General features: G+C 41.0%; 1 protein-coding gene across 1 annotated transcript in view; it reads left to right on the forward strand.

Annotated features, from left to right (window-relative positions):
- Positions 1 to 590: 590 nt before the first annotated feature.
- The window catches only part of KIAA1549L (KIAA1549 like), a 196,408-nt gene continuing 172,597 nt past the window's right edge, over positions 591 to 24,401 (forward strand). Inside the window, exon 1 of the mRNA XM_016147119.2 lies at positions 591 to 3,086. Within this exon, the coding sequence (XP_016002605.2) occupies positions 3,014 to 3,086 (73 nt within the window). The 5' untranslated portion in view covers positions 591 to 3,013. The remainder of the gene's footprint in view (positions 3,087 to 24,401) is intronic.

Raw genomic sequence — 24,401 nt, forward strand, 5'->3', positions numbered from 1 at the left:
ATTTTAATCGGTAGTTATGAAGATCATCATAAATGTGTTCTGCGGCACCCTTGAGTGCCTTCAGAATCACACAGAAATTAGGCTGTGTGCAGTACAGATTCAAGATGAAGAAAAAAGTATATTTTATAGTATGGTAGTTTATGAACTGAATAATCCATGGATGATTAGATAATCTTATAAAAGAGCTTTTTAAAAATTATGGAAAAAGACACATAACATGAAATTTACCATCTTAACCGTTTCTAAGTGGACAGTAGTGTTAAGTATATTCACAGTGTAATGAAACAGATCTCTGGAACTTTTCTGTCTTGCAAATGGAAAACTCTATACCCATTAAACAACAACTCCCCATTTCTCACTGCTGCCAGCCCCTGGTAACAACTATTCTATTTTCTGTCTCTATGAATTTAAACACTTTGGATCCCTTATATAAGTGGACTCCTACAGTACTTGCCTTTCTGTGTCTGGCTTATTTCACTCAGCATAACATCTTCAAGGTTCATTCATATTGTAACATGTTACAGGATTTTTTCCCTTTTAGGGCTGAATAATATTCCATTATGTTCGTGTATATGTGTGTGTGTGTGTGTGTGTGTGTGTGTGTGTGTGTGTGTGCCACATTTTTTTTTATCCATTCATTAGTTGATGGATGTTTGGGTTGCTTCTAACTCTTGGCTGTTGTGAATGTTGTAAAAAGACTTAATAAAACGATGCATAGTTTCTATTATAGGCAAGTTATATAGTTAACTTAACAACTCTTTTATTGATGGATTTATAGGTGACTTCTGTTTTCCCCCTACATAAACATCTGATGAATGTCTTTCACATAAATCATTGGTTATGTCTCTATTTCCTTGGAATGAATTCCTGGAATAGAGTTACTGGATCAAAAAGGGTGTACATTTTTAAGGATTTTGGCACATTATCAAATTATCTTCCATAACTGTATGAAAAGTGTCAGAAGGAACCCGTTTCTCCACACCTTTGCTAATGTTGGGTATTGTCATTATAAAGCAAAACAACAACAGAAGATTTGCCAATTTGATAGTCGAAAATGGTTTCATATTGTTGTTTTAATGTGCATTTCTTTGATTGCCCGCAGAGAGGTTTAACTTTATTTTTTCACCTGTTTTTAGCTATTTGTATGTGCAGGTATATTTGAAGAGTGTATTCACATTCTTTGTCCATTTTTTATTAAAGCACTGTATATCTTTTCCTACTGATTTTAAGACCGCTTTATAGAGTCATAATACTAAGTATTTTATGTTACAGGTATTTCTCCCATTTTATCATTTGCCTTTTAATTTTTACGGTGTTATCTGACATATTACACAGCCAAGTCAACAAATCTTTCCTTTATCGTTTCTTTGTTCTGTGCATTACCAATAATACTGGTGAGATATATTAGGCAAGACAACTCCACTTTTCCCTGCTTTCTGATCTGGTTCAGAAAGACAGATGAAGTTGTAGCCATGCTAGGTTAGTGCATTTCATACTCATTCATTCGTTTATTTACCCAAAAATATTTATTGATTGTCCACCATGTTCTGTATTAAGCACTGGACTGCACAGCATGCAGCTTGATTGCATGAATATGGTGCCCATACATAATGGATTTTTACAGATAGTCCCAATTTCAAACATTCTACCCCATTGCCAGTCTTAGGTGTCAGACTACCTGTTCTGAATTTGGCTTTCGAGTGTATGGATGTACTTTGGGTAACATGCTCACTGGGGATCCTCCTGTACCTGCCTACACCTGGACCCAGAAGGCAAGTATATCATCCAGGATGCAGCCAGAAGGGGCCAAGGTCCTGCGGCAGGGGAAGGTGTGACTGCGAGGCAAGCATTACTCCTGCTGGTCCTAAGAAGGAACAGCAATCTGTTTGGGATACCCAGTGGAACAGCCAAGTTTCTGTCCTCTCTCCCTGGCCCACACTGCTTGTCCTGGCACAATTGTTTTGCCTTTCTAAGCTACACAGCAAGTCCAGGCCTAAGATGAGACTTTCACATCTTTAGGCTTCTTTACACTGTTGCCATGGAGAGAGCCAGAATGAAGAAGCCACAAACACTGATAATTGCCTAGCGTTTACAAGATACTTTTAAATAGCAGCCAGCGCCAGACACAACAGCGTGAGCACCGGTCCTGAGGTGGGGTGAATACCCCTGAGTTAGGGGTCCTGAAAGCCTTCCGTGTGATATGTCCCCACCTCCTTGGACTGTAGAGCTTCTGAGGATAACACTGATTGATAATCATTAGAGTCCCACGTGGGAGTATTGTGTCTTCATTGCATTTGGTTTCGGCCCTTGCTCAGGGCCAGGAAATGAATTTTTAAAAATCACACTGTTGTACCGCAGTTGGTCAGCTGCCGATTCCTAAGGTACTCTCCTTTGGGATTCCAAAAATTTTGTGGTTTTTTTTTTCCTTGTAAGTCTGTATAATTCATAACAAACACTAGGGCGTTATTCTTTAATCGCCACTTTGAGGAGAAGGAAATTGAGTCAGACTGACCCTTACCAGCCCTTGCATATGGCCGGAAGGTGTCAGGGTGACTTTCAGTGTATTTTGGTCTTGTCTCCAGCTGGACTCCAGCTGGATTATGAGACAATATAAATTCAGAGCCCTCTATTCAGAAAACCCACTCATCTGATCATTCTGGGCACACTGGTAATTCTATCCGGTGTCAGGAGGGTCACAAACTCGAGAGAAAACGATCTATAGCTGCGCTAAGAGAACTTCCTGTGTTTTGATGGAAATGTTTTGTATCTGCTCTGTCCAGTACAGTGGCCACTAGCCACATGTGGCTACTGAACACTTGAAATGTGTCTAGTGTGACTAGGGAACTGAATTTTAAATTTCGTTTAATTTTTGTTAGTTTAAATCATGTAGCCACAAATGGCTAGTGGATAGCATATTGCACAGCGCAGATCTGTGAAGTACTATATTCGTGCCTTCCAGACTTTTTCATTGTAACTCACTGCGAGAAGCACGTGTTATACCGCACGGACACACATGCGGCACCCACACGCGTGCATCGCCAGTTTCGCCGGACAGTACTTAGCCTCGCCACAGGTGGTGTACACAGGTATTCTCTATTTTATTCTGTCGTATTTCATTTTGAAAGGTGCTGGTTGCAACTCGAGGAATTGATTCTGTGACTCACAAGCGGGTCGTGACTCCTCTATCATCTGCTCCCACCTCCAGACATTTCCTCCGTCTCATCTGCCGTCTCTGCCTCTGGCCTCCTTGCAGGGTCTTTGCATTTTCTGTTCCCTCTGCCTGATATGCTTTTCCTTGTATCATCTCATGACTGCATTTCTTACATTCTCAGGCTTTTACTCAAATGCTCACCAGAGATTTCCTCTCGTAACCACCCTGCTCTAGGGAGCTCTCATCCCCCTTATCCTGCTTTGCTTTTCTTCATAGCGATGCTCTCCACCTGAAACATATTTACTGTCTGCCTTCCCAGCTGGGATATCACCTCCCTGAAGTCAGAGACTGTTTTTTTTTTTTTTTTTTTTTTTGCTGGTATGTCCCAGCAACCAAAATAGGCATCCAGTAAATATTTGTTGAATAAATGAGCTGACACGGCCCACAACCTTCCTCAGATTCTTCGTTATGGTTTTATCTGCTGAGTGGTTCGAGTCTTCCTTGGTTCCTTTGGAGTTACTGAGCTTACGGCGGTGGCCTGGCTCATGCTCGGGGCACTAGGGATAGATATGCTGGAGGAGAAGGTGGACACGTCTCTGTCCTCTTGGAAATTTTAATTGGCTTTTGGGCCTCTGTGTAGGGGTCTGGGAACGTTATGCTGGAGGTTGCCCGGATAGGTACTCGGCGATGAGAGGACTCAATGTGGAGAGTTGGTAGTTTTCAAAAGTATAAGCAGCCCTTAGTAGGGCTGCAGAGGGGTGTGGACAGCACTGCATGGAGGCCCAGGAAAATAACCACGAAGGGAATTTTACCCTGAAGCTCTGGGACACTGGCCTCGTGCCTTATCTTAGCTTATACTGTAGATTCCATGCGAGTCTGAGACTAGAATTCAGGCCTCATCTTCCATGCCAGAAGCTCTTCCTATATCTCTTCATGATTTTCTCTTACATTTTCCTTTCCACATGGAAATAAAAATTGCCAACCTAAAAAAAATTATTATTGCTTCCGTGCTGAGGGGCAAGCTTTATGAGAATTGAGTAAAAGGGTTTGGTGGATAGCTATCTCATTATAATCATACCTTGAAATTTTTATTAGCCAATCTTTATCCTTGATGATTTCTGCTTACACCATGGATATGTTTGTAGTTCTTGAATCTGTTTTAAAAGCAAAAATTGTTTCTATTTTCAGTCTGTTTTCCCTCATCTTTTCTTTATAGTCAGATTTATTATTCCGTAGACTTTCCCTCTGTCCTTCATCAGAGAGTCATCAGGAATGTGCTATTTTTTTCTCCTTTGTTAAGTGTACGCATTAAACATAATTTTTTGAATGACTTTCTATTTTTCAAGAGGAAGTCTTCAGAGAGAACCTATTAAATATTAAACCTCCATGTAATAAACAGTGGAGCTGGGCCAATACACCCAAAACTTCTGAGCAATCTATTTATATTGCACACTCGAGCTTTTAGCTGCATAAATTTTACAGTATATCATTTGATACTATTTGTGATAAATATCCCCAAGTGATTAAATCATCATTTTATGATTCTTGTGCACAGAAAGAGCATCCACAAAGCTACTCCCTACTCATCCAGCTCAGATGTTAAGACTTCTGGTTTATATTTCAGAAATCTTTTATTAATTTTATTTGAGTTGTTCTAAAGCTGTCATGTGGATTTTTATGACACAGTTTTAAGTAAGAAGTACCTCTTTAGGGTGGGTTGGAGAGAGTAGGGATTGAACCGCCGCCTGCTAGGGAAAACCAGAAAATGGACCCTGAAGTGATAGAGAAGTTGTATCTTGATGGTCGTGGTTAATAAATATTTACAGCGAAGTCTTGAGATGCAACTCTGCAGTTTTGTTGGCATACGCGTTTCATAACCACGAACTATTTGATGAGCTTGTGGAGCAGGCGTCTGGCGCAGCATGCAGCAGGCTGAAACCACACTCCCAGTTGTTAGAGATGGTGTGTCTGGAGGCATCCCGTTCTTCCACTGGGTTAATGCAGTGGTCCCAGCTGGGACTTTTGTTCTCCATTGATGGAGCTCGTGGGAGAGTGACAAGGGCTCCTCTAGCCCTGAGGAATGACTGTTGATTTGCAGCCCCAAATGAAGGTAAAGCTAATAGTTTGTGTTTTAAATAATGGGCAGTTAGTTCTGCAAGCAAATGAGCCAGATCCTGCCGCCTGCCAAAGCCCCTCCGGAGGCGCGTGGAGAGTGCACACTGGGGCGCGTTAACTCCCTCTACATCATGGGCACTGAAAGCCCCTCTTCTCGCTCTGGAAGGTGTTAGTGGAAGTATTGACTCAGGGGCTGACTAGGAGAAAGGAAGGCAAGAAGACTGTGTGGGGAGAGATGACAGAGGGGGCTGCTGCAGTAGAGCTGGGGGTAGGGGGGTAGCAGATCTGAGAGGAAAGCCCAGCTTGTGAGGAGAGGTTGTCCTAATACGGGGGCTTTAAAACTTCCTGTGATTCCTTGCTATGCCCAGTGTGAGCTGTGGACCACTAGCAACAGCATCATCTGGAAGCTTGTTACAAATGTAGTCATAGACCTTACCTTAGATTTACAGATTCAGAATCTGCATTTAAACAAGATCTCCAGATGACTCATATGCACATTAAAGTTTGAGAAATGCTGGAATACTTTCATTTTAATACATTTACAGACCCTTAATCAAGCATTAAAATGTTAGCAGGTTAGTAAGTCATTCAAATACATGCTAGTTTGTAGCTCCCCCACCCCCCATGTTTTAGGGAAAGAAGAGCTGGGTAACAACAATAATATGAGTTTAGTTGGGAATGGAATCAGTGGAGATTTTAAAACGGTTTTGGCCCTCATGCACCATCACCAACATGAACTCAGAATGGTGCTTTTCAGACTTGACCAGGCATCAGAATTACCAGAGGGCTTGTTGAAACAAAGATTCTCTGATCCCACCCCAGAGTTTCTGATTCAGTAGATTCGAGGTCGAGAATTTGCATTTCTGACCATTTCCCCGGTGATGCTGCTGGTCTGGGGACCACACTCTGAGAATCACATTCTTCAAGTATAATTCTGATCCCGGCAGTCGTGTGACATCTGTCCACCTGTGCCCTGAAGGCGGTGTCCTGGAGCCAAATGTGGCTGCCTCTCCTGCCAGGTCTCTCTCCATGCTTCTTTACTACTGATACCCAGAGTGTCAGCCTGATGCGCCTGCACCTGCAGATTCCCAGGGTACACCCTCGTGATCTTCCGAATCGGAATTCCTGAGCGGGGCACAGGATGGTTCATAGACATCCCTTGGTGACCCTTTGGCACACATACAGTATACAGCCATGGCCCCGTGTGTTCCTTCCCAGATGCATTGCATTCTCAGTTTCTAGGGCATGTTTTGCCTTTTTCTTGGCCCTTTGTCACTTTGCTTGGGCCACCATTGCACTTGGAATGACCTCCCACACCTGCTCACCTGCCAGGATTCTCACATCTTTCCAGGTCTCCCTCAGAAGCTCCCTCGTCCTCATGCCCCCTCCTCTTTCTGAGTTAAATTTACAATGTATGGCAAACGTAGCTTATTGTGAAATGTAGGTCAGTGGACATTGCCATTAAAAACAAGGGAAAGAGTAAGAAAACTTGTGATTTATCGAAATTTTTTAAGTGTTAAAAACCCAGTGGTACATTGCACAAACAGCACTATCCCTCTGGCTATTAGGTATGTGATTATAGCCCTCACCTATTGTAGGCTCCTGGACAGCTGAGACTTTTATATTCATCCATTTGGTCCCCCATGTCCCTGACTTAGAGTAAATGCTCAACAAATATTAGTTGAATGACATAAAGGTGACTCATTTATCTGTGGGTGAAGTTGACACTATTCCTTTTCTGGTTTGGTCTTTTATTATATGTGGAAATCCATATTCTGCTCTTTATACTGATGAGAAGGGCAAACAAGAAGAGATTCAACCAGGGGAATGATGATCTTCATTCAAGCTTTAGATACACAGTGCTCCTCAGGAACCACTCAGAGCCAGTCTGGTACTGCAGAATCCTGGAGGTCTGTGGGACTCAGGATGGGGAGTGGATAGGAGACGGGGTTGGGGGAAGTGCTGCCCTCCTGGACTCTGTATGCAGGGCATGGGGAAAGCTTAAACTCTAGTCCAGAGGCTATGGATCTCCAGTAAATCTGTAACCCCAGCACTTAGAATAGAAAGCAGGCAGGGAGTCAGTGCTTGAATGAGTGAATGAATGCATGTATGCATGAATGAATGCATAACATCTTGGTTTTGAGTCCTTTGCAGATACCAAATCTTGACCTCTTTCTGTCCCATTTGTTAATATGTGATTTGACTCTATCTCAAGGAAATTTTGAGAGTCAAAGATAAATTAATTGACCTGCAGGCACTTTTTAAAGTGTTACCTATGTGTTTTTACCTAGGGCAGAAGAGAACTTTTTCTGTATTTCTTACAAACAACTCTTCTTCTTGGTCCTCTGGGCCTATTTTAAAGGTTTGTCAATTTGAGGCCTCTTGGTTCTCTTGGTTGGCTCATTCTCTGCTGATTTTCTCTCTGAATTTTCAGTAAGTGAAGAGCAGGCGTTGAAAGTGTTTCTATGTCACCATGGTGTATCAAGGGATCTTCCTGCTAATACTTGTTTCTATAACAGCTGTTTCTGAACTTTATACTGTAGCTTTTATTGAAGAAACTCTGGGCTTATCAGAATGATTTGCTGCAGCATTTCCTTTTGGAACATAAGCTTTGAAATGAGATCAACATATAAGAGACACATCAGATGCTGTAGAGAGAGTGGGAGGAAGATGGCATTTGGACTTGGACCACCTGAGTTCAAGTCCTGACTCTGCCCTTCATTTGCAGTATGTGTGATCTTGGGCATGTTCTTTTGTTTGTTTGCTTTCATTTTCTCTACTAATATTTTGTTATGAAGAATTTAAGATATATGCAAAATATGCAGAATAGTGTAATGAACCCCCCATTATCCATCACTCAGCTTCAACAATTATTAACTAATGGTCAATTTGTTTCAACTGTAGTGCCATCTTCTATTCTTCCCCTAATATATTTTGTAATAAAATCCAAGATGTTATATTATTTCATTCGTAGATATTTCAATACGAATCTATAAAAGATAAGGACTTTTAAAAAAACAACTAAAATCACATCTGAATAAGCTAATAACTTTCTAATATCAGATTTCCGGGATAATTTCTAATAGAATAAAAATGTTATAAATTTTCTTTTTGTTCTTAAAGTCTGTTTGAATCAGGATCCAAATAAAGTCCACATCTTGCAATTTGTAAAAATTTCTTTTAATGTTTTTTTTTGATCTATAGGTTCTCTCTCATCTCTCTTTTTTCCCATAAAAGAAAAAAAAAACTAGCTTGTTTGTGTTATAGAATTTCTCAATCATAGTATCTTTATGCTGTATTTTCTGTAAATTAGAGGCATGGTCAGGTTTTTGGTTTTGGTTTTGGGTCTTGGCCATGTTATTTGCTCTTTTGCACCTCTGTGAAATGGGGTGCATACTAGCCCTCTCTTAGCTGTTACAGAATTTAAAGAGAAGATCCGGGGAAGGGCCACATACATGCCACACAGAAAATAGTTTTCGTTATGATAGGATTACAATATTTTTCTAAGTATTTGAGGGGGCGGGCCCCAGGGAAGAAGTTTTCCTCCCACATCAATCAAACTAAATATTTCAGTGTGGTGCTATGTCAGAAGGCTGAGCACCAGTTGGTCTTGGGTGTGAATTCCTGCTTTTCCACTTACTAGTTTTCAGAAATGGGGCAAAGTACTTAAACTCTCTGAGTTTTCCTCACTCTCTCAAATGTGGCTAATAATGTATATCTTCAAAGTAGTGGAAAATAGAGATGATATCTGGAAAGAGCCTTGAATGCAGTGCTCATCATGGGGTTGATGCCTTTCCTTAGTGTTGTTTTGATACCTGTGTTCTCACATGGGACTTGGGGCCACTTAGGGGGTGAAGAGATTCTGGATGTGGCCGAGTAAGCAAGAGGCAGGTGCAGTAGGCTGGGGATGTAGCTAAAATTCTTCTTCTCCTTTTAAAAATGTATTTGGGGATAAGGTAGTCTAGAATATGTTTAAAAGAAACAAAAGTAAACCCTTTAGGTGCTGAGCTTGATTGTATTTACTGGTGTACAGATGTGGGACTGTGATAGAAGCATCTACTTATTTCCATTATGGTCAAGAGAAAGGTTAGAATTCTGTTTTACATTACATCAGCTATGATATGGGTGGAGTAACCCAACAGATATCACCTTAGCCAAATGGTCAAAGGTGACAGCACCTGTAATGGGGTATATTGACATGTACCCCCTCTTCTGATGCACTGAGAAGGGAAAAACATCACATCTGGGCATTTATTACTAAAAATGCACCAGCTTAATCATCATAAAATATCAAACCCAAATCAAAGGACATTCTACAAAATACTTGATCAGTCCTCTTTGCAGAAGTCAAGGTCATGAAAGACAAAGACTGAACTGTCACAGATTGGTGGAGGTTAAGGAGACTTGAGAACTAAATGCAGGATTGGATCCTGCATGGAAAAAAGAACATTAGAAGAAAAGCTGACAAAATTCAAATAAGGTCTGTAGAGTACTTAATAGTAATTTATCAGTGTTATTTTCCTGGTTTTTGGCAGTTTTATTATGGTTATGTAAGATGTTACCATTAGAGAAAAGCCAGCTGAAAGGTACTGAACTCTTTGTACTGTTTTTGTAATTTTCTGTAAGTCTAAAATTATTTCAAAAGTTAAAAACATGATATTGGGATACATGGCAGTTTTTGTGAAATGCACCGTTTTATAGGAAATGGAGAGGCCTTCCTTTGTGGCATATGAACTTTGGAGCTTGAAACAACAATTCACTCTTGAGCTAAAGCAGTCAAGCTATATCTTGAATGATGAAATTCCTGACTGTCAGTTGAGAGTGAGGTGTGTCAACTCTGTGCAATTCCCAGAGGCCATCTTGGTGCACAGGTGGTTGGATACCTAGAGTTGACAGTGTTTTGGCTGTATCACCTTTCACTTAGTTGATTTGACAGGGCTGACTAGCTGATAATGACGGTTACCTCTTCAGACTGAATGCCTGTTATACTCTAGAAACTGAGTGCTAAGTGCTTATCATCATTAAACCTCATAGCATCCTTGAAAGAGAGAAGATAAACAGCCCCTCCCGCCCAATTTTATGATACAGCTCAGAGATTCATTTGCCTAGGATCATTCAGCTGGGGTGGAAATCTGACTCCAAAGCTCAGATTCTGACAGCTGTGCCATTCTGCTCTCCTTTCCTCTTAATGGATGCTCCCCAACCAGTCTAATACCTGTGCTCCCCTGTGGGGCCTCCAGACCTGGTCCCTCCATGATCATTTCTGCCTACCCTGGTTAAAAAAGAAGAGTAGGGGACACCAGTATTTTTCTATCCCTTATTATCTGTTTAAGCATAGAACTAGCATTTTATGTAGGCTCTTTGTCTCTGTTAAATACGTTTCTGTGGTTAAATATGTTTGGGGGAACTTGGGGATAAATAAGTTAAATAGTTCTCCACCTTTACCCAGGGAACTGAATGTAGCTGGAGAAAGCCACACAACCAGCCTGACTAGTCTCATCAGCTAACCTCAGGTGAGCTCTTGGAGCTGCCTAGCAGTGCTACTCTACCCCTTTACCTAGCACCCGCTACCCCCTGGGATGACTGTTTCAGACCTTTTTCTCCATTATGAAATCTCCATATCTCCCAAGAAAAAAACAGGTAGTCCGAAAGAGGATTTCCATGGGCTTTTACCACTGGCATGAGCAAGCTGCCCGAGTCCTGCTTCCTTTGTTAAGGGTGAGCCATCTTTCGCTCTTGTGCAGAGGTGGAGGACATACTGCCAGCGGGTTTCCTCCTTCACGTCCCCTCTTTCCCATTGCAGATAGGCATGTCGATCTGTCTTCCATTTTAGGACACCCTCCCTTGACCGTATCCCCGCTTCTCCCATTAGCTGCTGCTCTGTGCCCTGATCCCCTTTTTATCAAATCCCTTTGAAAGATTTTTTTTTCTTATAGACTGCCTCCAGTTCCCCTTCCCATTCTTTCTTTAAATCAAGGTGCAATTCACTTAACATAAAACTAACCGTTTTGATGTGTTAAAGTGTACAATTCAGTAGTATTTAGTAATTCACAGTGTGGTGCAACTACCTCTACCTATTTCCAAAAACTTTCATTGTCCCGAAATAACCCCCACCCCACACACATACTTGTTAAATAGTAACCTTCTATTCTCCCTTCCCCTACCCTCACCCCCCTCCTTACGTCACTTAGCATAATGTTTCTAAGGTTCATCCATGTGGTAGCATGTGTCAGAATTTCACTCCTTTTTATTGCTTAGTAATGTCCCGTTGTATGTGTCTAGCACATTTTGTTTATCCATTTCTCCATTGATAGATATTTGGGTTGTTTCCACCTTTTGGCCATTGTGAATTGTGCTGCCATGAACATTCATGTAGAAGTATTTGAATATCTGCTTTCAATACACTCAGGCATATCCCTAGGAATGGAATTGCTGGGTTATAGGGTAATTCCATGTCTCACTTTGTGAGGAACCACCAGATTGTTTGAAGGCTCAGACCAAGTGGCTGGACCACTTTACATTACCACCACTGAGGTACAAGAGTTCCGATTTCCTTACATTCTTAACCAAGAATCCAATTTCCTTACATTCTCTGCCTTTGGAGAACTCTCTACTCAAGTCCTCTCTCATTTTTTCATTACGTTGCTTGTTTTTTTGTTCTTGAGTTTCCCATTCTTTCTGGGATCTACTCTTATCAGGCTTTCCCCTTCATCATTCCACAGAGTTGCTCTTATCAGGGTCACTGATGGCTTCCTACTTTTTCAAGTCCAGTGGTCCATTTTCATTCCTTATTGTATTGTCCTCACAGCAACATTTAAAGAAGGACCACTTTTTCTTCTGGAGATGCTTTCTTCACTTAGCTTCCTAGATACCATTATTTCTTTGTTCTTTTCAGCATCCATTGCTGGTCTCTCCTTGTGTTCATGATTGGTAAACATTAAACATCCTCAGGGCTAAGTTTTCACACCTCCTCTCTATCTCCACATCCCTGGGTGACCCCATCGTCCCAGTTGTTCAGACCACAGATCTTGGAGTTGTCCTTGATCCCTTTTTTTACCTCATCCACTTGGCTCTACCTTCTGATCATGTCTCACAACCCCCACTGCAGTCACCCTGATCCAAAACACCGTCATTCGTCAGCTGGAATTTTGAAGTAGCCTATTAATGGGGCTCCGTGCTTCTTCCCTTGCATCTACCATCTATTCCGTGTGAAACATAGCAGCAAGAGAGATCCTGTGAAAGTGTGAGTCAGATCATGTTACAGCTCTGCTCTGAAACCTCTGATTGGATCTCATTTCACTCCAGGTTTTAACTCGAATCCCTATGTGATTTAGCCCTGGCTTCCTCTTCCATCTTGTCTCCTATCATTCCCCACTTGGCTCACACCACTGCAGCTAATGCTAGCCTCTTTGCTGTGCTCAGACCTGCCAGAGACACTCCCGCCTCGGGGCCTCAGCAGATACTGCTTCCTCTTCCAGGAGTGCCCTTTCTCCTGAAAACCATGTGGCCTTTTCTCCCTTTCTGTCTGTGCCCAAACGTCTCTCTGTCCATGAGTTCTCTGCTGACTACCCTATATGCAACAAAATAATATCCTCCCTGTTCTGATCTCCCTTACTTTGCTTGATTTTTCTCCTTAGCTCTTATTTATTGCTTGGTGTCCCTTATTAGAATGTAAACTCTATGTAAACAAGGGCTTTTTAAAATTTTTATTTATTTTTTATTTATTTTTTTTATGTTCACTGCTACAGTCTCAATGTTTATAGCTATGCCCAATACAGCAACATAGATACTTGGGACTTCTCCTAGTTTGTAATATGCGAATGTTCATTATACATCTCCAAGGAGGGGCTTTTTTTTCAGTATTCCTCTCATCTCCTTTCTTTGCTTGCTTGCTTACCTTTCTTTCTTTCTTTCTTTCTTTCTTTCTTTCTTTCTTTCTTTCTTTCTTTCTTTCTTTCTTTCTTTCTTCTTTCTTTCTTTCTTTCTTTCTTTCTTTCTTTCTTTCTTTCTATTTCTTTCTTTCTCCTTTCTTTCTTCCCATAGGGCCTATTTTCCACAAAATATTTTTAAGAAATGCTTGAGCATATTCTTAATTGTAATAAGACACGTTTGAGGTGATATTGGGGTTGGCGGGGGGGAGTCGAGTGTCATGAAACTGAGTCTTTTTCTCTACATTAATAAAATACTCTGGCATGTCAGAAAAGTCTACATCCCAAAGACCTGAACTTATCCTGGGGGTGTGCTTTGATAACTCATTAGGTAAGATCTAGCCAATTATTTCTTCTTTGATTTTGAAAAGTGGTTCTACATTTGAGTGTTTTTGCCCGGTTTCACGTTTAGAGGCAAAGTGTGCTGCAACTTGGAAGCAGTTTCTCGGAGCTGTCGAAACAGGTCAGACCTGCCCTTTCTCTACTTCTGTCTCAGTTGCCCAGAGGATCCCCACTGTTCCCGTTGGGATGTCCGCACCCTGCAGGGGCCCATGGGCAGCTTCTGTCACATTATAGGATCAGATTTACTGTGGCCCTGTCGGAAGCAGCTCTGAGAGGGCATGGGGCATTTCTGCCTTGTTCGCCACTGTGGTCCAAACACCTAGCACCATGCTGTTCACGTAATAAGTAGCCAATTTGTTGAATGAACCTTTCAAGTAGCACCAGGGAAATCTCATTTCACTTGACCTTGCCCCATGATGACTTATAATTAGGGTTCATCTTAAACGAATTTTCTTTGAAAATACTTTTGAGCATATAGTGCCAATGGGTTTCATGAATGGAAAAGTTTTGTGTAGTGCTTTCTGGGCACAAGAATAGTATTTTTCCTTTGTAAAGCTGCTGAGATTTTGAATGGAAATCAAAATACCTTTTCCTTCTATTTTTTTTTTTTTTTTAATGATCTCAGCTCACAAACAATAACATGGATATTCTTGGAAAGATTCTTTAGGTAGTTTACATAGTTTATGGTAAATAGATTTAAAAAAAAATTCCATTGGGGTTTTTAATTTGAAAGCCATCAAAATGTATAAAGCAGCCTGTGTAATCAGTGTTCCCAGAGGAAACTCACTGTGGTGAACTGCCCATCTTTTGACTGTGAAAAGAATCAAGAGATGATGTCAGCCTGCTATGTAAATCGTGGTTTGGTATTTTTTTTTTCTCCCTAAAAATGGTCCAAAGAAAAGCTGTGTTATTTCTGGAAACTAGGAAATTAAAAAAGGTTACTTGGAAAAGCCCAAGATTTTTGTATTTCAGCCTGCTCTCTTAAGCATAGAATGATATGCTCTTTCTTTTTAGATTTTCCAAGGGTGTTTCTCTGATTTGCCCAGTAAGAGGAATTGCTTTGTATCTGGCTTATTAACTCTGAGTGCTAATGTCTGAGTATTAGTGTCTTGACTTGCTTCAATTAAACTCAGCAAATTCACAGGCCACCTGAATAGAGATGGGACAGACATTTGCTTTAGAAAGAGACAGCGAGACCAAAGGTGAAGAAGCAAATTGGGCTGTAATTTAGACTCCGGTGTCAGATTTTTTTTTTTCTCTCTCCCTTTTTTTTTCTTTTTTTGAGGGGGGTTAGTTTTTCATAGAAGCCACCATAGTTACAGTATCTCTGTCTATCTCACACATTATCCCAGTGAGGAAAATGTAGAAATGTGTGGTTGCACGTGAAGTAACCTAAATTTTTACAATTCTGTAGCTTTTTAAAAACCTTTTAGCTGCTACACATTTTATGGTTCTTTTTAAAAGACTCATAGAAGTGAGGTGTTAAATGTCTAGAGGCCAACTATAATATTTATTGAGGTCTTATGATGATGTGCCAGGCTTTGTCCTAAAAGTGTTAGCTAATTTAATTCCAAAGTAACCCTGAGGTGGTTTATTAGTTTGTGTTCTCCAGAGAAACAGATCCAATAGGAGATATCTATGTATCTATATGGCTATACCTATATCTATAGTTGTAGCTATAGCTATACCTATATCTAGAGAGACTTATTACAAAGAATTGTCTCACAGTTATAGAAGCTGAGAAATCCCAAGACATGCATTCGGCAAGCTGGAGGACCGGGATAGCCGATGGTTTAGTTGTAGTGCAAGTCTGAGTCCGAAGGCAGGAGAAGACCAGCATCCCAGCCTAAAAACAGGCGGAGAGAGCGAGTCTTCTAACTCAGCCCTTGATTCTATTCCGGCCTTCAGAGGATAGGTTGGGGTCCACCCACAATGGGGAGGGCATCAGTTTTTGCTTAGTCCACAGATTCACATGTTAATTTCCTCCGGGTACCCTCACAATCACACCTAGAATAACATTTAAGCAAACATCTGGGTACCTCCTGGCCCAGTCAAGTTGACACATAAAACTAACGATCATGGTAGGTACTGTTTTTATCCTTTGTAGAGATGATGAAAAAGAGGTACAGAATGACTAGGAACTCGTCCAAGGTCACATGCTGGTAACCATGGAAGCAGAACACAAATCCAGGCAGTCTGACTCCCCAAATCCTCACTCTTAGTTGGTATAGCCAATTACCTTTCAGAGGAAGAAACTGAGAATGGGGGAGGGAAGGTGAGAAGCGGGAGAAGCTAGGGAGTTCAGGATCCTGCCTAAGCACAGCCACCAGTTAGAGGCAGGGGTGGGATTTGAACCCAGGTCACCTCTCACCTGGCCTAGCCCCCAGGAATCCTGCAGCTCCAACATGGTATATAACTCTCTATAATGGAGGTTTCACTTGTGAAAGGAAAATAATTAAAACACCGGAATCGTTGACTTAAGCACACTATGCGGTTCGAGCTTTCTCGTTTTATTAGAATCGTAATTTGTGGTTATAATATTCCAGTCCTAAAATATTCTCGGATGAGTTGGCCTGTATGGATGAGTATGGTGATTATTTTAATAACATTACCTTCTGTTTCTAGAGCACTTCAAACTTTTTAGAGCACTCATATATACACATTCTTTTAAAAATGGATTAGCTTGACAAAGTGGCTTTGCTCTAGGGTGGTGGCCTTTTGTGGATGTGAATGGAGAAAAGTTTTTTTTTTTTTTTTTTTTACCTCCTCTTAGCCAAGATTAAAAAAGAAAAAATGAGTTATGAGAAGTTGCCGGAAGAGAAAAAGGCGTTTAACCAAGCAGCACGACCACTGCAGGCACCTCTGATGGAAACTGAAGGGCCCTGGGCCAGGAGGTGAAGAGTCCTAGAAATGACGCCGAAGGCAGACAGTTCTGGGTTTTCACTCGCGGCTCCGCTGCTTACCAGGGAGAGACAGGGCGTCACCTCCCTGAACCTTTCCTCATCTGTAAGGCGGGGATTACGCTTCGTACCTTACAGAATGGTTGTAAGGATAACGGTGTTTGTCCAGTGCACAGCACGTAGTGAACCCTTGATAAATAAGAACTATTACAACTCGCCCCACCTCCTCCTGGTAAGGCCCACCTCTGCCAATCCTGAGAAGACCTTCACGCTGCCTACTCTTTCCCACCCAGTTACTGCGCTTAGCATGCCCAGATTTTTTAGGATTCTTGTCCTTGCCAGGGGGTCAGCAAGGGAGTCATCCTGTTGCTCTAGGTCAGGTGTGGATGCAGAGGACCTGTCCCTCTCCCCACACGTGTGTGCCCAGACTGGACACAGGGGCCTCTTCTCTGGTCCCTGATTTGCATTCTGGGTTTCTTCTCTGAACCAGGCCTCCTTGGCTGGCCCACTACCCCCTGCCTACCACTCTCTAGCTCTGTCCAGGTCACTCTCCACTGTGCTGTCCCTGTCTCTGCTTTTCCGTTGTTGGCTAGCCGTTGGTGACAAACTGGACAGATCTTTTTCCCATTCTTACTTTTCTTTTGGACAAAGATTTGGTTCACATGGATCATTTTAGAAAGAGTTATACTATTTCAAGAGAAGTAGTAGATTTGGTTAAGTGAGTCAAATTCCTGGTTATTTCTTAGGGGTAAATTATTTAAGCAGGTGATTTACTAACCATTGGCTGGTGGCTTCGGTAAACTCACTGGCCTGTTTGAATAAAACTGCCAAGCTGGCAACCGGTTTAGACACAGACTTAATGTCCCATTCATGGTTTTTACCTCGGTCTCTCCTTATCTACTGCCTGGAGTATAACAGCAGAACTCCTTTGAACCTAGCTCTTTATAATTTGTCTGGAACTGACTTAAAAGGGTTCGGAAGTTTCAGCAGGTAGGAGCCAAGACTGGAGAGATCCCAGCAGTGCTGGGGGTGACAGGTGGAGGGCTTCTGCTCCCAGCAGGGGCCCCAAGTACTGGACCAGTGGTCACTCTGGCCAGCACACCCAAGCCAATAAAAGGCAGGCATGCAGGGGACACCTGTGCCCTCCATGCTAACGAAAAAGGAGTTTATTAGAGTAGAACCGTGGCACCAATTATTTGATTCCATGTAACTTTTTAGAATTACTGTCATTTGAACTTTTTGACTGGATTCAGTTCCAGAAACATCACCCAGGGACCCAGGTGTATGAGGCTCCATTTTCAGTCAGAAGGCCCTCCTTACATTGCTGTAGCTCCTGAAAGCACCCTGTATGGGGCAGAGGGATTCTTCCTCTATTGATATTTTCCCTTTCAGCTCCTCTGTGATCAAAGAGCAGAGATTTGACGGTCTTTTAGGATGCCACGTTGGGGCTCTCAGAAGCTGTGGTTCTTGTTTGGACAAGCCCATCGGACCCATCACATGCAGGTGACTGGTCATTTCTGAACATGTTCTGGTCAGTTAGTGATTTTGAGCTGAAAAAAAATCTCTGTGCTGCCCTCTGAACTGGTTAAGTTTCTGACTCTTCCCATCTCTTCTCCTGCTCTCTGAAATGGATCCTGATCCTGAGAAGGAAGGTGTTTGTGATTTAGCTTGTGTGCCTGGGAAATCTGATCATCATGTGCCACTCACCTGTGAGAGACCAGGTCTCAGATAGAAGGTGGAAGTTACTGAACAAGATGTTTGCAAGAAGGGGCCTAATCTCTCACAAAGGATTGGGTGAAATTACCATTCCCTTGAAAATTTTAAGTTTTGGAGTATACGCTGAAGAGTTTGATTTCATTTGCATTTAGATTTCTCTTATACTGCGGAGTTGTATTAAATTACAACATAATTATAGTTTGCTTGAAAATTAAAGAATAAGTTATACCCAACATTTCTTGGTTGAGCAATCAATTCATGGTTAGCCATGTCCAGCTTATCTCTTTTGTGAGTAATTAGCTCCCAGCTACTCTCCCCTTTCTAACTAGAATGGTTTGGACAAGTCTCAAAACTCAGTCAGGGGAGTGGACTCAGAGATATCCAATTGTCAGCATTCACACTTAACTGCTTAAATATGCCTTCCGATATTTCATACCTTCTGAATCACTTTCCTTCTTTCCGAGTACTTTGTTTTAAAATTCCTTTAATGAGGATCTGTGAGTAGTGACCTCTGTCCATTTTTGTTTGCCTGGAAATGTCTTTATCACACCCTTGTCTTGAGAGATAGTTTAGCTTATTCTAGGTGGACAGTTATTTTCTCTCTACTCTTCGAAGATGTAATTTTACTTCCATTTTCGATGCTGAGAAGTCAGCTCGGTCTTTGTCAGTGATCTTTCTTTTCTCTCTGCTATTAGTTTCTTCTGGATTTTGGTTTCTTCAGTGTCACTAAATGTTGAAATTTTTTATGTCTAGGTATTGGTGGTTTATTTTTACTTATTTTTTTATTTATTATGCTGGATTTATCGCTCTTCTTCAATCTGAGAATTCATGTCTTTCATTTAAAGAACTTTTAGCGCTTATTTTTTTGAATATTGCTTTGACCTTATTCTCCTTTTTTTTTTTTTTTTTGGTTTTTGGAAATGACTAGAAATATGTTAAACTTTCTCACTTTGTGTTCTATATCACTTAGCTTCTTTTATGTATTTTACTTTTATCTCTCTTTGCTACATTTTGGGCAATTTCTTCAAGTCTGCATTAAGATTTGTAAAATCTGTCTGGCTATGTCCAAATGTTACATACCAGTTTTGTTTGTTTGTTTTCATTATTATATTTTATATTTAAGAAATTCTATTTAGCTTTTTAAAAAATTATGTACTCAATTATCTTCATATCTTTAATCCTCTCTATTCTTTACACAATTAAACTTATTTATTTTCTCTTCTGTATCCCTTCATTGCAGTATCTTCAGTTTTTTGATCACTCACTCATAGTGACTTACCCTTATTTTAGTGATTTTCTGTTGGTAGCTCGTCTGCCTTGAAACATTTTCTGTGGGAATTATTAGAGTCCTGTGTTTGAAGTGTCTTTCTCCAGAGAGAAAGGATTTGCATTTGTTTCAGCCACTGGGTAATGACAAGGGCAATTTAATCACCTTTTCAGCTACGAGGTCATGGTCACTGGTGATGGTCATTATTCTTCCAAGCTGCACTGGTAATGTGAACTCTGGTCCTAAAACTACACAAGTGTGGGCTTTTGGTTAGAGATTCTCAGGAGAGTCTTTTTTTTTTTTTCTGCCTTTAAGAGCCCAGGCCAGGATAGATAAGTCTCTTTCTGAAGGATGGGGCTTTTTTTCTGCTTTATTCTCTGAGGTTGTTTCCATTAGAGGGTTGTGGCATTTTAGAAAGGGGTATTCAATTTGGCCTCTGACCATGATCAGGCCAGGTCCCCAGACCACAGCAGTGTGTAAAAAGCCAGGCTCATAGGTCAGCTGATGTCCTTGGGGCAAATGCCAGCTCTGCATTCCATGGTAAAATTTTACTTTCTTTTTAGTTTCTGGCTTCCAGTTGTATCCCTTCATTGCAACCTCAACCATGTTTTAAAACAAAAGGGTTTTCTGCAAATGATCTGTATTAGAAGCGGCTTCTCCACCTATCTAGTTGGAAAACAAGGGTTTTGTATTTTAGAGTGTGGAATACAGAAATGAATGAGCAAGGCTAAGATCCCACCTCTTACAGATCTTCCATTTAGGGTGGAGAGAGGAAAACAAGTAATACGTAAGATCTTAAAAATTCACAGTGATCCATGTAAGGGATTTGGTCCTGTATCTCTTTATGTATTTGTCTATTTTAATCCTCTCATCATTGTGCTGTAAGTCGAATCTACCCATCATTCTGCAGGAGCTGAATTAAAACCACCTCATTATTAAGCGATTGATTATTTCAGTGATAAGGGTAACGGGGTAGAGAAGCCCTTCAATTTGGGCTCAGAGTTAGATAGCATCTACATCCAACTAAAGTAGTTGTCCTTATGTGATTTGCTAAAATATGTGTGGGACAGAGATGACTTTTTAATGACAAGCTGAGAGTACTCTTTTAAGGCACGAACACAGCTCTCCTTTGCAATTAACCGCGTTTTAAAGCCATGTCTTCATTAACAAAATGTTTTGCCTCATTTTTATCAGTGACATAGACAGGTCAAGGAGTAACAAGTAATTAGTACTTTCCAGTGTTCAAACAAATATGCACCTTTAAAAATTGAAAGTGTGGCGAGAAAAGAAAAAACTGAAAATGTTTTTTCCGTGAACAATGAGATAATCAACACATCTGATGATGAAGTTGATATAAGAGAGTTTGATCATCCAGTGATCTGCTTTGGAGTCAAATGCTGTTTGAGAGAAAGCTATTTTTATGAGAAATGTCTCAAAATATCAAATCAGAGAACCTAGTGAGTGAGCTTGGTTTACTGAGCCTCTTTCACCTGATTTAGAAAACGGCTCCTGCTAATGAGACGCGCTCTGAGATTTTCAAAGGTGAATGGGTAAGATGCTGCAGTTTTCAAAGTCATTGATTTTGGTTGGTGCCCCTAAATCGGCTTTGATTAGTAAGTAGTCAGAAAGTCTTACCTTTTTTGGTGTCATGTACCCCTCGAGTAGTCTGATGAAGTTTATGGATCCCTTTCTGAATGATCGTTTTAGTACTTAAAACAATCCATAGAATTGAAAAAGAAGCCACATCTATTGAAACATGGCTTTATTCACAGACCCTGAAAAAGGTATCTAGATTGTTAACCTCTGTGACCTATTTAAATTACATCTCTATTCTTGATGGAAAAAAGTAGTAGATGGTATGACTAATTTCCTCAATTTCTAAAAAGAGGAGATGAAACTGGTACCAGCTATACAGAGGCACTGTTCATCGGTAGTCTTACCTCACAGGTATGAATGAAGTGTTTCTGCTGTGGTCACAACATGGTACCTTGGAAAGAAACTTTGTAAGTTCATGGTTTTGTACTCTTTGGGTTTCCAGTAAAATATGAAATTATACGAGATCAGTGCTACCTAGGATTATTGATTTTCTAAGTTAAAAACGACCTCAGAAAACAAACAAAAAGAAGAGAAAATAAACGGAATCAATTTATCTTGGAAAGCTGTCATTTATTCATTAACTGCCGCAATAGAAAAAAAAATATTGTTTATTCACTGTTCTTTCCAGTATGAAAGAAAACATTGAACTGCTTTAAATCACTGGAAACAATCTAATCAGATATCCTTAGAGGACTGGTTCATTATGTTATATCCGTATAATACGATTCTAGGCAGCCATTAAAAAGAATAGAGATACATGTGCTCTCATAGAATGAACTCTAAGATATGTCATTAAATGAAAGGAAAGTTGTAGATAAGTGCATTGTGTGTGCTCACTTGTAAAATGCATCCATTCAGAAAACATGATATTTCTGGAAAGAGGCACTAGTAATTGGTAACAATGGTTATTTCTGGAAAGGGAACCGGAGGTCAGGAGGGCGACAGGGGAGACTTACTTTCCATTGTCTATCTATTTGTATTGTTTGAATGTTTGCCATGTGTATGTATTAGCAGTTCTAATTAATTCATTAAAAAATGAGCTGTCCTTGCTTCTAGCAGCTATTAATATTGAAATTAAATGAGCATATAAAGAATATGTACTAATTAAGCCTGTCAGATAACGTATTTCACTAATACTTCACTCTCTGCGCCAAGAAGACATTCTCAACAATTAGGCCTGTTCCAAATAAGCCAACTGGTACTTGAGTTCAGGGTGCAGACGGTGGGGCCCAGGGTTCAGGATGTTCCCTGTGTCCTGACTGTCCTCCTGGGGACCTGCTCTCTCCCTTTTACACATGCTGCTTTGTAGCTAGCTGTCTGTGTTCTCTTCCACACTTCTCCTTGGTCTGTCGGCTCCTAGAGGCGTGTGTCTCACACAGTGCCTGGTGCATAGCCGGCTCACAATAAATGGTGAAAGAATGAGTCACTCTCGATCCTGCTGAGAGTGAAGCCTAGAGATGTAGAACTTGGTAGTAGGCCTTGACTCTTCCGGTAGCAGAGAAGGTGGCAAACCCATGACCCCTTGTCCTGGTGGTTCCCGGCTGGATGAGGGGGGAGAGGTAAAAGGGAGAGTGGGCGTGTTGAAGGGAAGCCGGGAAGGACTGAGCCTGGTGAGGGCACCATTCCTGGGCAGTCCTAATTTTATCCCCAAACCTCTGTTGTGGGGGTGGCTGCTGGTGTCAGAGACAAAGCCAGCAGCACAGTGGGAGCAGTAGGTGGGAGAAAATCAGAGAGAAGTTGGATAACAGCAGTTGTTCAGTGAAATTTCACAGTGCCTTTCAAGAATGAAATTCAATTTATATTTAGAATTTGATTTTAATCCAGAAGGAACACACAAGCTGGTTAATATCAAGACCGTAAGAAATAATTTGTGTCAGTTACTGAAAGGATTTGTAATCAAGTGTGAAAGGGATGTCTGGTCATGCTCATTCATTTATTCATTCATTCATTACTCCATACTTATTGCTGAGACATTGTGTCCCATGAGGAATCCAGAGATGTATTAGATAGGTCTTCCCTAAGTAGGTGATCACCAAAAAAGAATTTTACGTAACGACTAAGAATGGACTCAGATTCCTGGGTTCAAATCCTGGCTCCATTATTTGCCATCTATGTGACCTTGAACAGGTTGTTTAATCCCTTCGTGCTTCGGTGTTCCCATTGTTAATATGGGGGATAGTAGTGCCTACTTCATAGGATTAAACAAAATAACAGATATAAAGTTTTTAGGACAGTGCCTGGTACAATCAGGATTCAATAAATGTCAGTTTCTAAAAACCATTTATTGATTTATCAAACAGTTTTGGAGCCCCCGCTCTGTAGCAGGCACTGCTGTAGGTAAGGGGGTGGGATAAGAGGGGTCCACAGTTCCCGTTTTGAGAGAACTTGGCTGTCAGTTGGTGTATCCGTTATCCCTTCCTTTGCAACAAATTACCCAGCACTTAGTGGCTTGAAACCATGATACATGTTACTTATCTTGTACAGTTTCTGTGGGTCAGGATTTCAGGGTTAGCCTGGCTGGGTGGTTCTACTCAGTTCTCTCATGAGTTTATAGCCAAAATATTGGCCGGAACTGCCAATCAGTTAAAAAACCTCCTTTGTAAGGGTATCTAAGAAAACTGGTAACAGTGACTCCTCTGGGAAAGAGCCTTTGGCCACTAGGAACAGGGAGACTTCATCTTCATCGTATGCCCTGTGTGTACGTATTTACTTCTCTGTGTGTGAATGACGTGGTGATGGTTGAGACAAATTGTGCCAGCCTCACTTGCGCTCGGAAATTTCACATTCTTGAAGAGGATTTACTTTCTGAAATACCTTTTGGGCATCGGTCTATCTATCCATCTGTCCATCCATCCAACTTATTAGTATTTATTTATTTCATTTGGACTACGTGACAAGTAGCCTTTTTAAGAAAGTGACCACCACTGTTTCTGTTTTATGTGTACACACACACACACACACACACACACACGCACACACACAGTTTTAGTGTATCTGACTTTTTTTTTTTTATAGCACTAATCGCTACTTGGCATTATATTGTATTTTATGTTCACTGCTGTGTTCATCTCTAGAATGTAAACTCCAGGCACTTTGTGTTTATATCATTGTACCCCTAGTGCCTAGAATAATGCTTGGCACATATTAGGGCTCGGCAAAGATGTGGTTGAATTAATACAAGAGTGAAAATGAGGTAACAGAGGTATGCAGAAGACGCTGCGGGAGCTCGAAGGGAGGAAATGTCCAGGTCTTCCTGAGTCTGTAAAGGAGGTACGTAGAGAAGGCTTCACAGCATACTTGCAATGAGAATTGAGCTTGCTGGGTAAATGAGCTGAGAATGAGCATTCACAGAGGAGATCTTGTGAGCAAAGAAATGGAGACATGAG

Source organism: Rousettus aegyptiacus, unplaced genomic scaffold (assembly GCF_014176215.1).
Source record: "Rousettus aegyptiacus isolate mRouAeg1 unplaced genomic scaffold, mRouAeg1.p scaffold_m13_p_5, whole genome shotgun sequence".
NCBI lineage: Eukaryota > Metazoa > Chordata > Mammalia > Chiroptera > Pteropodidae > Rousettus > Rousettus aegyptiacus.